The sequence below is a fragment of the Microcaecilia unicolor genome, chromosome 1, assembly GCF_901765095.1.
Source record: "Microcaecilia unicolor chromosome 1, aMicUni1.1, whole genome shotgun sequence".
NCBI lineage: Eukaryota > Metazoa > Chordata > Amphibia > Gymnophiona > Siphonopidae > Microcaecilia > Microcaecilia unicolor.
In genome coordinates this window covers 105,430,851-105,447,312 of record NC_044031.1, presented here as the reverse complement: position 1 = coordinate 105,447,312, position 16,462 = coordinate 105,430,851, and the positions used below count along the sequence as shown (strand labels likewise).

Here is a 16,462-nt window from a genome sequence, read left to right as displayed (position 1 = left end):
TTTCACTTTCGGAGGGGATATCAATCACTGGGGGACCCTTTTATTAAGGTGCGAAGGCGCCTATGCACGTACAACTCATGTCAAACTGGAACTACCGCCTGGCTACTGCGTGCCCCGGGTGGTAATTTCATTTTTGACGTGCATTCAAAACATGCAATAGAAATTTTCTACCCTTTGGGTCTTACCCGGCGGTAATTGGCAGTGTATGCGCACTGACGATTACCGCCTGGTTAACGCTTGAGACCTTACCTCTAAGTCAATGGGTGGTGGTAAGGACTCATGCTGAAAATGGGCATGCGCTGGTTTTAATTTTGCCACACATCCATTTTCAGCCACAAAAAAGGCCTTTTTTGCAGGTGCACTGAAAAATGGGCCTGCATGTGTCCAAAGCACATGCCTACACCAGCGCAGGCCATTTTTCAGCACACCTTAGTAAAAGGGTCCCTGGGAGATTAAGGGGTTACCTCCCGTAATCTCTCTAGTGGAGCGCTGCTCAATAGGAACACTTTTCTGAAACATAGATATCCTGGACAGCATGTGTAAATCCAGCTATCAATCTTTTTGGATACAAACATGCATTCTTCTTCTCAGATGAAGTATATACATTTATTTTTAGGCCTGCACAAGACCAAACTCCCTTGTCAGATGCATGTTTTTCAGTTTTAGTGTATATCCTGGTTTTTTAAGATTGTTTGCAATACAAACATCCAAATAATAGTTTATGCATGTCTAAAACACAAATGGAACTTCTAAAATGAGTGCAAAGGACTAGATTCAATAAATGGCACTTTGGATGGGCAGGAGTGGAGCTTTTCAGGGACTTCGACATTAAATTCAGAAATTTTAGAATAAGGGCAATTCTGGGCAGACTTCTACAGTCTATGCCCTGAAAATGGCAAGGACAAATCAAGGTCCAAAACAGCAGAAAAAAAGCACTAAGAGCCTTCAAAACAGGGACACAAATCCTTTTAATTGTATAACTTGAATACCAATCTTGTGTTAATGACCCGACACAGCCCATGTTTCGGCGCACAGCACCTGCTTCAGGGGTCAATGATTAATTCTTAAGCAATTCTGATTGAAAAAAATTTGACGTATAATGGAGATGCCTCCTTTCCCACATGATGCAAATAGAGTGGAGTTCCCTTTGAGGTGATGATAAGCCAGCTTATTTTCAAAAGTGATAGCCGGCCATCTTCCGACACAAATCGGGAGATGGCCGGCCATCTCCTAAAACCGGCCAAATCGGTATAATCGAAAGCCGATTTTTGGACACACTCGCCGGCTAAACTTCAAGGGGGCGTGTCGGCAGGGTAGTGAAGGCGGGATGTGGGCGTGCTTACGAGATGGCCGGCTTCAGCTGATAATGGAAAAAAGAAAACCGGCGATGACAAGCATTTGGCCGGTTTTACTTAGTCTATTTATTTTCACGACCAAGTCTCAAAAAGATGCCCAAACTGACCAATGACCACCGGAAGGAATCGGGGATGACCTCCCCATACTCCTCCAGTGGTCACCAACCCCTTCCCACCCAAAAAAAAAACTTTAAAAACATTTCCTTCCTAGGTGGGGAAGCCGTCGGCCAGCTCATAAAAAAAAAAAAAGGATCTTGCTGATCAGTTATGTTATGACTTACTTGTTCTGGAGTGCTGTATTTTGTGATACTGTTTTGAGAAATGTTCAAGAAAGACTTCATACAAATTAAAAAAGTCCCTACCGTTCATTTTCCCTTGATGGCCGTCCCTGACATGCACGTCCCTTAATAGTCGTCTTTCGCTCCAAAAGTGCACTTCTCTTAATGGCCGGCTTTCTCCCCAAACAGGGAAATCAAAACAGCTTTTGCTCACAGCTTTTTTAATAGTAACAGTGGGATTTGAACCAGCCACCTCTGCATTACAAGAGCCATGATGTAACCACTTGGCCACAGCTCCACTTACTTGGCTGTCCCTCCGTTTTGATTATACCCCTTCAGGTCTCTCTCAGCCAATCACAGTGCGTTAAGCTGTCTGCGATTTCCCTGTTCAGGGAGAAAGACGGCTATTAAGGGAAATGCACATCAGGGACGGCCATCAAGGGAAAATGCATGGCAGAGACTTTTTTCATTTGTATGAAGTCTTTCTTGAACATTTTTCAAAACAGTATCACAAAATACAGCACTCCTGAACAAGTAAGTCATAACATAACTGATCAGCAAGATCTAAACAACCAGAAGTACCAGTGCACTACGAATGCTGGCCCCTCCCACGGCCAAATGCCTTGGATTTGGCCGGGTTTGAGATGGCCGGTTCCAGTTTCCATTATCGCTGAAAAATAAAGTCGGCCATCTCAAACCCGGCGATCTGTGGCATTTGGCCGGCCCCAACCGTATTATCGAAACAAAAGTTGGCCGGCCATCTTTTTCAATAATACGGTTCCGGCCAGCTGTTGTTGCGCCGCCAAAAAAGATCGCCGGCGCCGTTTGATTATGCCCCTCAAGGGCTCCGACACTAATCCCACGATGCCTGATTACCGCCGGGTTATAACCGTGCAAGCTATTTCTGGGGGTTTTCTCTTTCCTCCGGAAATGGTACGCTCTTGGGGCAGGACTACCACCATTGACCACATTGGGCAAGCAGTAGTCCCGAAAGAGCAAGTGGTAAACCCGTGTTGGTGTTACCACTGCTCTGTAAAAGGCCCCTAAAACTTAACCCAGAAAAAATGTGCGGTCTTTTACTCACTTAAGTAAGCTCCCCTACTCTTTGCTACCCTATTACTATTTCACAAGCTATGATCCACACAGTGTCTTGTTGATTCTAAGCTAGCTTGTTTGGGATTTGGTAGAACTAAATGGTAATCGTTGAGGGAGCACAACGGATGACTTGGTGAATAAGGAATAGCAAGATTAGCTAGATAATCTGGGGATCCCTGTTGGAAAACTTTAAAGGTAAGTGTGAGGAGTTTGTGAATAATTCATTGTTCTTTAGGAAGGTAGTGGTATTTTCGAAGTAGGGGGCAAACATGGTCTGTTCTTTTAGCATCAAAAATCAGCAAAAAAAGGAGGTAAAAGACCTCACGCACCGTGAGATGTAGAAAAAAAAGTGAGGATGAACTAGGAGGAAAACCAAACAACTTTATTAAGGATTTTCAAAAAACGACCCAACACGTGTCGGGTCGTTTTTTGAAAATCCTTAATAAAGTTGTTTGGTATTCCTTCTTGGTTCATCCTCACTTTTTTTCTACTGTTCTTTTAGCATGGCAGAGAAGTTTAACTACGGCATTTTGTAGTGTTTGGATACCCTTTAAAGACCTGGTGTAAATCCCTGCATGTAAATTAGGCGTGGATCCTCCTAATTCTATAACAACACACGTGGAGGGGCATAATTGAACGAAAACGTCTATCTCCATGGGCGTTTATCTCCGAGAACATGTCCTTGAAGGAGCGGACCGAATCGTATTTTCGAAAAAAATAGACGTCCATGTTTTATTCAACAATTTGTGAGCTGGGCGTTTTTGTTTTTCAGCGATAATGGAAAATGAAAGCGCCCAGCTCAAAAACGAATAAATCCAAGGCATTTGTTCGTGGGAGGGGCCAGGAGTCGTAGTGCACTGGTCCCCCTCACATGCCTGGACACCAACCGGGCACCCTAGGGGGCACTTTTACAAAAACAAAAAAAAATGTAAAAGAGCTCTCAGGTGCATAGCACCCTTCCCTTGTGTGTTGAGCCCCCCAAATCCCCCTCACAACCCACTGCCCACAAGTCTACACCATTACTATAGCCCTAAGGGGTGAAGGGGGGCACCTACATGTGGGTACAGTGGGTTTGGGGGGTTAGACGACTAATAAACATTAAGCAGCACAATTGTAACAGGTAGGGGAGGGATGGGCCTGGGTCCACCTGCCTGAAGTCCACTGCACCCCCTAATAACTGCTCCAGTGACCTGCATACTGCTGCCAGGGAGGTGGGTATGACATTTGAGGGTGAAAATAAACAGTTGTGAAATTAGCAAGAAAACCTCCTACATTTTGCAGTTTTTTATTTTCTTTTGAGGCAAAATGCTCACAGTTATTCACTGCCTGTGTGGGTTTGAACCCCTGTGCTCAATAATTATTATTGCACTGAAATACTTTACTTGAAAATACGAATTCTCTTTGGACCTATGCCATTAGCAGCAGGCATCTCTACCAAGTAGTTTAATGACATTGGTTTTTTATCAATCGGCATATTCCATCCCCCCAACCCACCACCACCCTATGTTTTATGGTGACACAGTAAACTTCAGTTGAATAGCATTAATTTTGCTGCTATATATTAGTCAAAAGTACCATCCTGTGTTCTTCAAACAGAGAGCCGTGCAGAAATCATTAGATATAACCATATTCATAAGCTAGACCAAACCTGGAGGACTAAAGTGCCAAGAACAACCTTTTAATATAAAGGTATACTTTCCTTTAATCATGTCTTTGCAATTATTTGAGCGCGTGTGGATTGTGCAATGAGAATTTTTAGTTGTATTTAAGGCTTGCTGTGTGTTCAAATGGCAGTACTAAATAACACATTTCATTTTGTGCAATCCAGCCTGAGACTGCTTTGGCTAGATATGTTGTGCTGTAGTCCATGATATCCATTCACACATGAAACTTACATCTCCAACACACTAAGGGGCCCTTTTACTAAGCTGCAGTAAAAAGGGCCATGTGCTAACGGCGGGGGGGGGGGGGCTGTTTTTGCCACGAGCATAGGCCCTTTTTACCGAAGCTGGTAAAAGTGCCAAATAAAAATGACCATATAGTAAGATTTCACTTACCACATGGCCATGCGGGGAGGGAGCACTTATCGTTACTCATTGAGGTGGAGATAAAGGCTCTTGCACTAACCCAGCAGTATCCGGGTAGCGTGCGGTGCTGCCTATTTACTGCCAGGTTAGCGCCTGAAGAAACATTTTTTGAATATTTCTGCTAGCACTGAAAATGCCATTCACTGGGGGTGGAACTACTGCTGGTGCATGCATTGGGCCAACGGTAGCTCCAGATTGGCACGAAGTAAGCCCACAGCTGCTTAGTAGAAGGACCCCTAACATACCTTGGGCCCTGTTTTGAGACATTGCTAAAGGGGAAGGAAATGTTTGCCTTTTTGAGGATGATACAAAGATAGCCAATAGAGAGGATACCCTGGAGGGAGTAGAAACCATGAGAATGGATCTCCAAACGTTAGAAGAATGGTTGAGGGTCTGGTAGTTAAAAATGTAATTGCAAAATATAGAACAAATTTAGGGCCCTGTTTACTAAGCCATGTTGTAGGCACACTAACATTTTAGCGTGCGCTAAACATTTGCGTGCACTAACGAGAGAGACACCCATTATATTCCTATGGGTGTCTCTAGTGTTAGGATGTGCTAAGAAGTTTGCGCAGCTACAGCGTAGCTAAGTAAACAGGGCCCATAGACTTTCAAGGTCCACCCAAAACACATGCATGCTGTGGCATACATGTATAAGTAGTGCCTGTTCTCAAATTGTTTCTTATTATATGTCAATTTACATATGTGCAAACCTTCTAAATATGATTGAATAAATAATTATTTTAAAGCTCATTTTTCATGTGTTTGTTTAGGGCTAATTCAGTGACATGGAATCCACATAAGATGATGGGTGTTCCGCTGCAGTGCTCTGCTCTACTAGTGAGAGAAGAGGTATCAATTTCCACGTTCCTTTCATTCTGGATTTCAACTCCAAAATATAAGCTTTGAATGGATGTGGTGCCGTACTTTTCTTTTTATTCTGTCACGCTTATTAGACTGAAACTTATTAGCAAAACTGAAAACATAGTACAGATCTAGACATTTCTTTGGTAGGAGAGGCCAAAACAGGAGTAAATAATATCAGTGACAGTGACTAGTTTGCTAGCATGCTGGATAATGGGTTTAGATCTAGCCCTTGTCAACAAGGAATAGAAAGCAATGTAAGCTAAATTCTATATATGGTGCAAAAAAATCAGTGCCAAAAAAGGGTTATTCTATAAGCCGCGTTTAAAGTTAGGCGTGGTTTATAGAATAGGGCTTATGCCTGGGAATCTTGCCTAACTTTAGACGTGGCCATTTGCACCATCTGAAACGTCGTGCAAGTTGACACATGTATCCCCGTTATTCTATAACACGTGTTAATTTTATGAACGCCCCCGTTACACCCATGACCCTCCCATTTCCATGTCCCCTTTTTCTGATCCTGTGTAAATCTTATTAGTGCCAATAATTGCTTGTTCTTAGCGCTAATTAGCTTGTTATTTAATTACAAATTGGGTGCATGCCGAAATTTGGCAACTTTTGGCGACATATAGAATTAGGAGGTAAAAGGGGGAAATTCTATAAAGGGCACTAAAAATTAGACACCCAAAATCTGTGCATTGATGGTATTCTATAATGGCATCTGGGCACCCACATTCTATTATAGAGTAGAGTCTATGTTGGGTGCCAACATTTAGGTATCTAACTTTAGGCGACCAAATTTAGGTGCCCACACATACCATTTAAAAGCAAGGTGTAAGTGTAGGCACCTAAATTTTGGCACATAGTCGCCTAGCACAGTATTCTACAGGTTTGGTACCTGAGCCGCCCATACCCATGCCCCACCCACATACATGACCCTTTGTAGCTACACGCTGAAGCACATAGGCACTTACTGATGGATTCTATATAACGTGCCTAGTGCTCTGTGCTGAAATACAAATGTATTCTATAACTACATGTGTAACTTAATTGACTTAACAAGCCAATCAGCGTTTTAACAGTATTTAACAAGCAATAATGAACACTAATTGGCAATAATTAGAATTTACACGCGCAAATCACTAAGCATATTCTGTAATACAGAATGCCTAAATTCTAATGCACACAGCCAAAAAGGGGCATGGTTATGGACAGGGAAACGGGTGTTTCATGGACATTCCAAAATTTCAATGCACCGTTATATAATATGCCCCTCTGCGCCTAAATCTACGTGCCAGGATTTACACCACATTTTCCTTGGTGTAAATGGATGTACATAGTTTTAGACATTGAGATATCAACTAAGTGTATTCTATATACCGCGCCTAAATCTATGCACCATTTATAGAATATGCTTAGTCGGAAACTTGCTTCATTCTGATTTTTTAGGCACCATGTATAGAATTCCCCCCTTAGGGGCCCATTTTACAAAGTTTAGTGCACACTAAATTGGCCCTACCACCAGGATAGTACAGGAGCGGGCAGTAGTTCAGAAATTGGCACATGCAGTTTCCCGCAGTAGAAAATCAGTTTTATTTTCTACTGTGTGGGGGGCGGGGCAGTGCAACCACATTGCCACTCACTACCCCATTAATTCAGGTCAGTGCATGAGCCTTTACCACCAAGTAAATAGGAGGCAGTAAAGGCTCACGCAGTAAATGGCCAGGCTCTAATTTTGAACTTAGTGCCTGACCTTTATTGCCAAAAATAGACATTCGTCTTTTTGGCATACACGCTAAGAGGTGGACTGAGCGCGTGGGGAAGTCACCCACTAAAAGTAGCGCAGGCTACTTTTTAGTGCACCTTTGTAAAAGGGCCCCTTACAGAACAGCACCTAAGTGCAGCAGACGCCTAACTGCTGTTTACCCCCATTTGGGTATCTGTCATTTACCTCCATTTGCACTATAATAGCATTAGGGGAATGATCCTTCTATGATAAGTTTCAGACATGAAAGCTGAGCTTTATAAAGAATTTGCAGTAATACCGTCCATTCCCTTTTCTGTGAATAAAATGACTGGATTAAGTAGAGTAGGTCAAAGGTTGTAAGTATCTATAAAGAGAATTCACCTGTCTAGTCAAAACACAGAGATAGATGTTCCGCCCACATGAGTCAGCGGTGTGTAAGCTGCTTATAGGCACGAGCTGACTTAACCCTAGATATTCAATGCTGGGCTGATATTCAGACCATTGCCTGATTAGCTCGGCAGATAAATTTAAGGCAACCTTTTCGCTGTCTTAGTTTTATTCACTTACTTAGCTGGTTTGCGGGCTGAATATCTCTGCTAACTGGTTAAGTTCTGATTCTGCTTAGGCTCCATCCCGTCACTAATACCTCAGCAGCATTACTCACTTAAGTACTGTTGAATATTGCTGGATGGTCAGATCAGAAACTTCTCTTGCCCAGATAAACCTTTCTGAATATTGGGCCGACAGGTGATTCCAATGCTTTGGTTTGCACTTCTTCTTTTGATCAGAGTTAGTGCAGCAGGCTACTACCCGGAAATGCCATAGAAAACTAGGAGATTAGATGTTTGAACAAAAGCCATACTAATATAGCTACTTAGATAATTATACAAACATATGTGCACACTTTCTTTGTGTGAACTTCAGTGAGAATGTGTTATACAGTTGCTATACTAAAATACAGCCAGGTTTCTACATTCTAATTTGCAGCTGGGAAAATATTATTTTCAAACCTGATCAACACAAATGTTCAAGCAATTGATTTAGAGTTCACTTTGATGCACCCTGATGTCTTATCTATATTTGGTCTGGCACTTTGTACAGTCACGTTTCATTTAATTTTTATATATGGTGACCCCTGAGGAAGGTTTTATGCCAAAACATAGTAACATAGTAGATGACGGCATTAAAAGACACGGTCCATGTTGGGTTATTACTGTTAATGTCTTTGGAGGGTCAAGACTGTACACCTGTTTTCATAAGTATGGACTTCCCGATTTTCTTGGAACATTTTCCTTTCACCATTTCTGTTTTCCTTCGATTTACTGTATGTCCCCCTTTTTGGTGTGTTTTTTGGGGCCTCAACCTCTATCACCATGAACTCAGGAGCTAGCTGATTTTTTTTCTTCATAAAGTAGTTCATATTCAAACACAGCTATTACAGTCCACACCTAAGAGTGGTATTCCATCATTGGGAATTTTAGTAGCGTTGGAACAACCTGTGTGGGTAGATCAGATTTGGAATTCTTTTCCACCCATTTCTACTGCCTCTTTATTGAGGAAATGCTCTCATTCTTAATGTGTTTGATGGAGATTAACATAAGTGCACAGCTCTTTATGGATTACCTGAATAAAGTTTCATGTTTACAGTTCTCTCAGTTGGTTTCAGACCATCTCACAGTACTGAGATCCTCTTGTTAGTATTGACATCTTATGTGAAGGAGGCACTTGGCACTAGTAAACAAATTATTTAAGTTTGATATTTCAGTGCCTTTTGATGCCATTGATTATGATTTGCTGTTGTCTAGGTTGAGTGATATTGGTATCTCTGGTTCTGTATTCAACTGGTTTTGAGAAAACCGCAGATATTGTGTGAGACAGAATAAAATATTCTCTTGATATTGATCCCATGGCTGCGGTGTTCCTCAGGGCTCACCTCTGTCTCCAGTGTTATTTAACTTTTTTTTATGTCTTCTTTAGGAAAAATTAGTTTGAACACTGGTGAATTGTGATTATCATATGCGGATGATATTTTGCTTTTGTTTCCAGTACCGCCTAATATTACCAACTTGCCTGATATTGTGTTATCAGGGATTAATAGGATTCAAAACTGGGCATTTGCTAACAAATAAAAGCTGGACTCAGGTATAAAAAAGATCCTATGGTTTAAGAGGTCAGATGTAATAGTACCTTCATCTTTCACATTAGCTAAGAATCAGGTGTTTACTGTTGAAGCCGAATCATGTATGTTGGGGATTATTATAGATTCTCAATATCTTACGGTTCTCAAATTAATTATTTATGGAAAAAAAACATTATTTAGAATGAAACAGCTGTGGCTAATACAGTCATTTTTTACTCAAGAGGCATTTTCACTCTTAGTCCAGATGTTGATAATACCTATCTAGACAACTGTAATGTACTTTATTTAGGGCTAAGTATTAAACATCTTAAAAAGCTCCAACTTATTCAGGAAACTGCACTAAGGTTAATATCTAGGCTACATAAGTTTACTAGTATTTCACTATTTATGGTGAAATTACATTGGCTCCCTGTGTTCGAACGGATTTTGTTTAAGGCATTATGCCTACAGTTTCAAACTATCTATGGTTCTACTTCTACTACTACTACTACTACTTAACATTTCTAGAGCGCTACTAGGGTTACGCAGCACTGTACAAAATAAACAAAGAAGGACGGTCCCTGCTCAAAGGAGCTTACAATCTAAAGAACGAAATGTCAAGTTGGGCAGTCTAGATTTCCTGGGTAGAGGTGTAGAGGTTAAGTGCCAAAGGCGACGTTGAAGAGGTGGGCTTTAAGCAGAGATTTGAAGATGGGCAGGGAGGGGGCCTGGCGTATGGGCTCGGGGAGTTTGTTCCATGCGTGGGGTGTGGTGAGACAGAAAGGGCGGAGCCTGGAGTTGGTGGTGGAGAAGGGTACTGAAAGGAGGGATTTGTCTTGAGAGCGGAGGTTACGGGTAGGAACGTAAGGGGAGATGAGGGTTGAGAGATAAGGAGGGGCTGCAGATCGAGTACATTTGTAGGTTAGTAGCAGAAGCTTGAATTGAATGTGGTATCTGATCGGAAGCCAATGAAGTGACTTGAGGAGAGGGGTGATATGAGTGTAGCGGTTCAGGCGGAAGATAAGACGTGCAGCAAAGTTCTGAACGGACTGAAGGGGGGATAGGTGGCTAAGTGGGAGACCAGTGAGGAGTAGGTTGCAGTAGTCAAGGCAAGAGGTAATGAGAGAGTGGATGAGAGTTCGGGTGGTGTGCTCAGAGAGGAAAGGGCGGATTTTGCTAATGTTATAGAGGAAGAAGCGACAGGTCTTGGCTATCTGCTGGATATGCGCAGAGAAGGAGAGGGAGGAGTCGAAGATGACACCGAGGTTGCGGGCAGATGAGATGGGGACGATGAGGGTGTTATCAACCGAAATAGAGAGTGGAGGTAGAGGGGAAGTGGGTTTGGGTGGGAAGACAAGAAGTTCGGTCTTGGCCATGTTCAGTTTCAGGTGGCGGTTGGACATCCAGGCAGCAGTGTCGGATAAGCAGGCCGATACTTTGGCCTGGGTTTCTGCAGTGATGTCAGGTGTGGAGAGATAAAGCTGGGTGTCATCAGCATAGAGATGATACTGGAAGCCATGAGACGAGATCAGGGAGCCCAGGGAAGAGGTGTAGATAGAGAAAAGAAGGGGTCCAAGGACAGAACCCTGAGGGACTCCAACAGAGAGCGGGATAGGGGTGAAGGAAGAACCATGAGAGTGTACTCTGAAGGTACGATGGGAGAGATAAGAGGAGAACCAGGAGAGGACAGAGCCCTGGAACCCAAAAGAAGACAGTGTGTCAAGAAGTAAGTTGTGATTGACAGTGTCAAAGGCGGCGGATAGGTCGAGGAGAATGAGGATGGAGTAATGACCTTTGGATCTGGCGAGGAACAGGTCATTACAGACTTTGGATAATGCCATTTTTGTCGAGTGAAGTGGGCGAAAGCCAGATTGAAGCGGATCGAGGATGGTATGAGAGGCGAGAAAATCAATGCAACGGCTGTGAACGGTGCGTTCAAGTATTTTGGAGAGGAAGGGTAGGAGGGAGATGGGGCAGTAGTTGGAGGGACAAGTAGGGTCAAGTGAAGGTTTTTTGAGGAGCGGTGTGACAACAGCATGTCAGGGACAGTTGCGGTGGAGAGAGAGAGGTTGAGGATATGACAGATGGGAGGGGTGATAGTGGGAGAGATGGTGGTAAGTAAGTTGGTGGGGATGGGGTCTGAGGAACAGGTGGTGCATTTCGAGGAGGAGAGAAGATGGGCGGTTTCCTCTTCGGTGATATCAGGAAAAGAGGAGAAGGAGGCCTGGGTTGGTTGGTTGAGGGAGTGGGAGATAGGATGAAGGGGAGGAGAAGGTTTAGCGGTGAATTCGAGGTTGATCTTCTGGACCTTGTCGCGGAAGTAGTCAGCCAGTGATTGAGGAGAGAGTGAAGAGGGGGTGGGAGCGGAGGGCACTTTGAGGAGGGAGTTGAGGGTGGCGAAGAGACGACGAGGGTTAGAGCTGAGGGAATTAGTCAAATGAGTGTAGTAGTCCTGTTTGGCGAGGAATAGGAAGGACTGGAAGGAGGATAGCATGAATTTGTAGTGAATGAAGTCAGTATGGGTGCGAGATTTCCTCCATAGGCGTTCAGCCGATCGGGAGCAGGAGCGAAGGTAACGTGTGCAAGGGTTAAGCCAGGGCTGGGGATTAGTGCGCCTAGTGGGATGGGAAACAGACGGTGCAAGGGTGTCAAGGGTGGAGGAGAGAGTGGCATTGTAATTGGAGACAGCCTTGTCAACGGACTCGGAGGAAGTGATGAACGGGAGGAGATCAGAGATACTAGCGGATAAGGTGGGGGGGTCAACTGCCTGGAGATTCCTGGAGGTAGTAGTTAGGGTTGGGCGGGACTGAGGGGGAGGGTGATGAAGTGTGAATGTGATCAGGTGATGGTCAGAAATGGGAAGAGCGGAGACGCAGAGATTAGAGTTTGAGCAGGTAGAAGAGAGGACGAGATCAAGACAGTGACCAGATTTGTGAGTAGGGGTGGTGGAGCTCAGTTGGAGGTTGAAGGAGAAGGTTAGGGTGAGGAATTGAGAAGCGTATGAGTCAGATGGGTTATCAGTGTGTATGTTGAAGTCACCAAGAATGAGGGATGGGGATGAGGGCTCGAGAAAAACGGAGAGCCAGGCATCGAAGTCAGTAAGGAAGGAAGGGAGGGACTTATCAGGGGGGCGGTAGATGACTGCAACACAGAGTGGCAGCGGGTAGAATAGACGGATGGAATGGACTTCAAAGGATGAGAAGCAGTGAGACTGTGGTAGGAGGAGGGGTTGAAAACTGCAGGAGGGCGAAAGTAGTAGGCCAACGCCGCCGCCGCGGCTAGCTGTACGGGGTGAATGGGAGAAAAGGTAGCCTCCGTGGCAAAGGGCTGCGACTGAGGCAGAGTTGTCGGGGTGAGCCAAGTTACTTCACGGTTATTAATAAATATGATCTCTGAGTCATTATTTGGTCATTCCTCTCATTTGTGGGGTCAACTCACTCTCTGTTCTTCTTTTGGCACAGTGTGTTTTTTGAAGATGATCAACTCTATCTTTTCGGTAATTCCAGAATGGAATTTTCTTCCATTGATAATCCGAATGGAACAGAACTATTTGACATTTCGTATAATGCTGAAAGCTTATCTTTTTGGTCAGGCTTATTTAATATATTTTCTTCTCTGTTAGAAGTTTCTTACTATATTTGTATAATATTAGATGTTGTCTTTATTGTACACCACACTGAACCCTAATTTTGGGAATGCAGCGGTCAAGAAGTTTAGCATTGACCTTGACATTGTCATTGATGTACACTTAAAGACACACCATGTATAGGCATTCCCTGGGGCATATTTTCAGTGAAGTACATGTGTATTTTAAAATATGCTTGCACAAACGAGAGTCCTTTTACTAATGTGCACTTACTGCACCTTAAGAACATCATGCCATCCTCCCCCATCCTCTCATCACTTAACAGGTAGCCCTGGTAGTCTAGTGACTGGGACAGGAGTTATCCACCTTTGAACCTGTCTTGTTGCCACATTGGTACAAATGGTGGTTATAATCCCCAGCGTTAGTCTCACAGTACTACCCTTAAGGATCAATCTGCCAAATATGGGCTCTTAACCCCACTCCACCCCCACCCCATACACATTTTCTGGATTAATTTATGTGTATTTTCAAAAGTCTACATATAAATGCAAACCTCTCCCAACCTCACTAATGGAAATATCTCCACTAAGGCTGGTAAGCTTACTTTGCCAATGCTGACCGAACCCATTCAAAGTGAACTGCCTTTGTCAGCATTACCACACCAGGACCCACGAGCCCAGCTTGATAAAAGTGGCCCTTAGTTACTGCACATTTAAATTTTCTATGCTGGAATCAACATATGTCTTACTAAAAGACTTCAATCGGCCATTCATATTCTTTACATGCCAAAATATTTGACCAGGTCACCACACTCCAAATACATTCACAATGGCTCCCACCTCTTTATAGAATTCAAGATTTTGATGTTGACCCATAATTCTCTCTTTTCTATTGCTGGGTCTTACCTGTCCTCATCAACTACTCCATATGTTCCAGCAAGTGCCTTGTGCTCAGTTTATGAATCTCGTTGTTCCGTTCCTACTCCTTACAGTTCCTGCTTGATTCTGCTTATTAAGCAGCTTTCTTTTGAATAGCCCCAGCATCATGCAATGCTCTCCCTGCCCCTCTCCATTTAGAACCTTCATACTTGAAGTTCTAAGCTGCCTTAAAGATACACTTGTTTCAACAAGCTTATGGTCTTGACAAGGAAACCGATGGTCATACTCTTTCCTTTGTCTTTCTCTTGCCCTGTCCTCTCTACTGTGCTATGATACTTTAATGGATGTCTTTTACTCCTATGATCCTTTACCCCATTTAGGCAGTATACCAAGAAATTAATAAACATAAGTATAAATATATATATTGGACAAGTGGGTTTATAAAGCCTACCTCTATGCAAAAGTACTGCTTTAATCACAAAAATGCTTTTGAAAATGACTAGCTTTGTGGTTAAATATGTGTAAGGAAGGTTGTTGGAATTTTGCAGGCTTACCCCACCAATACAATTATGTAGAAAAAAAGGAAGATGACAAAAACTGTCTTGGATAAGAAGTAACATCCTACAAATGGTTACACCTAATGCTTGTCACACTACACCATTCCCCCATATCTTTTACACTTCCCTTTTGCCTTTTTTTTCTAGAGGGTATGATAGAGATCTACAGAATACTGAGTGGAGTAAAGCATGAATCAATTGTTCACTCTTTGAAAAAGTACAAAGGCGAGGGGACACTCCATGAAATTACATGGTAATGCTGTTTAAACAAATAAGAGAAAATATTTTTCCACTCAACATTAGTTAAGCTCTGGAACTTGTTGCTGGAGGATGTGGTAAAAACAGCATATCTAGGTTTTTTAAATGTTTGGAGAAGTTCCTTGAGGAAAAGTCCATAAACTATTAAGGCAGACAGGGGAAAGCCACTACTTATCCCTGGGATTGGTAGTATGGAATGTTGCTTCTCTTTGGAATTCTGTCAGCTTATTGTGGCCTGGATTGGCCAGTGTTGAAAGCAGGATACTGGGCTAGATGAACCATCGATCTGACCCAGTATGGCTATTCTTATGCTCTTAATAGTGGCCAGCTTTTTGATGGCATGTTTAACAACCATTTTAACAGAGATAACACATGATTTGATTAAGTAGCATTATGACAAACCCATTCATCTTAATTAAAATGACCTCATCAAATAGCACTTACGCCCAGGACTCGCGCCTAACTTTAAGCATGGTCATTTGCACCAACTGAAATGTGGTGCAAATGTACACACCTAAATTGCGTGCATATCCCTCCTATTCTATAACAGCACACATACATGCTAGGAACACCCTCATTCCACCCATGACCCTCTCATTTCCACAGCCCTTTTTTTACTTGCGAATAAAATGTAGGCGTGGATCCCGCATCTAAATTTACACATGTAAGTTCCAATTTAATTTAATTAGTGCCAATAATTACTTGTTAAAAAGCCAATTATTGCCACTAATTAGCTCACTATTCAATTAATTTACATGTACAAATTGGACATGTGCCCAAATTTGCACATGCAATTTTTGATGACTTTTACAGAAAAAGCTGATTTTCACATATAAATAGACTCTTTTAAAATTAGGTCACATCCAAAAGTGCATTCAGTGCAGCTGAGTATGTGTGCGTGTGTGGAGTCACAATGTATGCATGTGTTTCATAAAATATGAGTGATCATGCATAAAGTATACACTGATATTTAAATGTTTGCACTTTCAATCTAGTTGTGATTTCTACAGGATTTGGGCTAGCATTTTACAAAGAGACAGAGGCACCAATGAGTCTTTATAAAATTGGTTAAAAGTAGGCACCTTCTTGCTGTATTAACCTGTATTAAACTGGGAACCCTGTTATTAAATTACCCATCCCCAAAATGCTTGCTTTTATTTTACTATACCAACTGAATATCTCACTCTTGCTGGGAAAAGTATGCGTATATGTTTTTGCATAATAGCTACCAATATTATTGTGGTTGTTGTCCAAACATTCAACCTCCTATGTTCCTGTGTAATGTCCAGGAAGTACCTTGCCATCAATAACCTGCTGCACTAAGGTGCCAGATAAACCCAACTATGTGAGCACCTGATTTTCTACTAAAGAGGTCCATTTGTTTTTTTTTCTGTTCCATTTTAGCACAAGTTGTAGCTGATATTCTGCCCAAAGTAGTCAATATTTTTCACAGTGCTTGTAACCGTGACTAGAATTAGGCCCCGATATTTAGTGCTGGCACCTGTCCAGTACTGATACTGAATATCCAGGTGTACGGCAGTACCTGTATAGTTAGGACAACATTATTGGCTAGATTCTATATATGGCACCTAAAAAATCAGCGCCAATCGAAAACATGCTTAGGCATATTCTGTAAAC

General features: G+C 42.6%; 1 protein-coding gene across 1 annotated transcript in view; it reads left to right on the top strand.

Annotated features, from left to right (window-relative positions):
* Nucleotides 1–16,462, top strand: part of GAD2 (glutamate decarboxylase 2) — a 164,180-nt gene that overhangs the window by 121,466 nt on the left and 26,252 nt on the right. Inside the window, exon 12 of the mRNA XM_030189918.1 lies at nt 5,589–5,667. Coding sequence (XP_030045778.1) covers nt 5,589–5,667 — 79 coding nt within the window. The remainder of the gene's footprint in view (nt 1–5,588; nt 5,668–16,462) is intronic.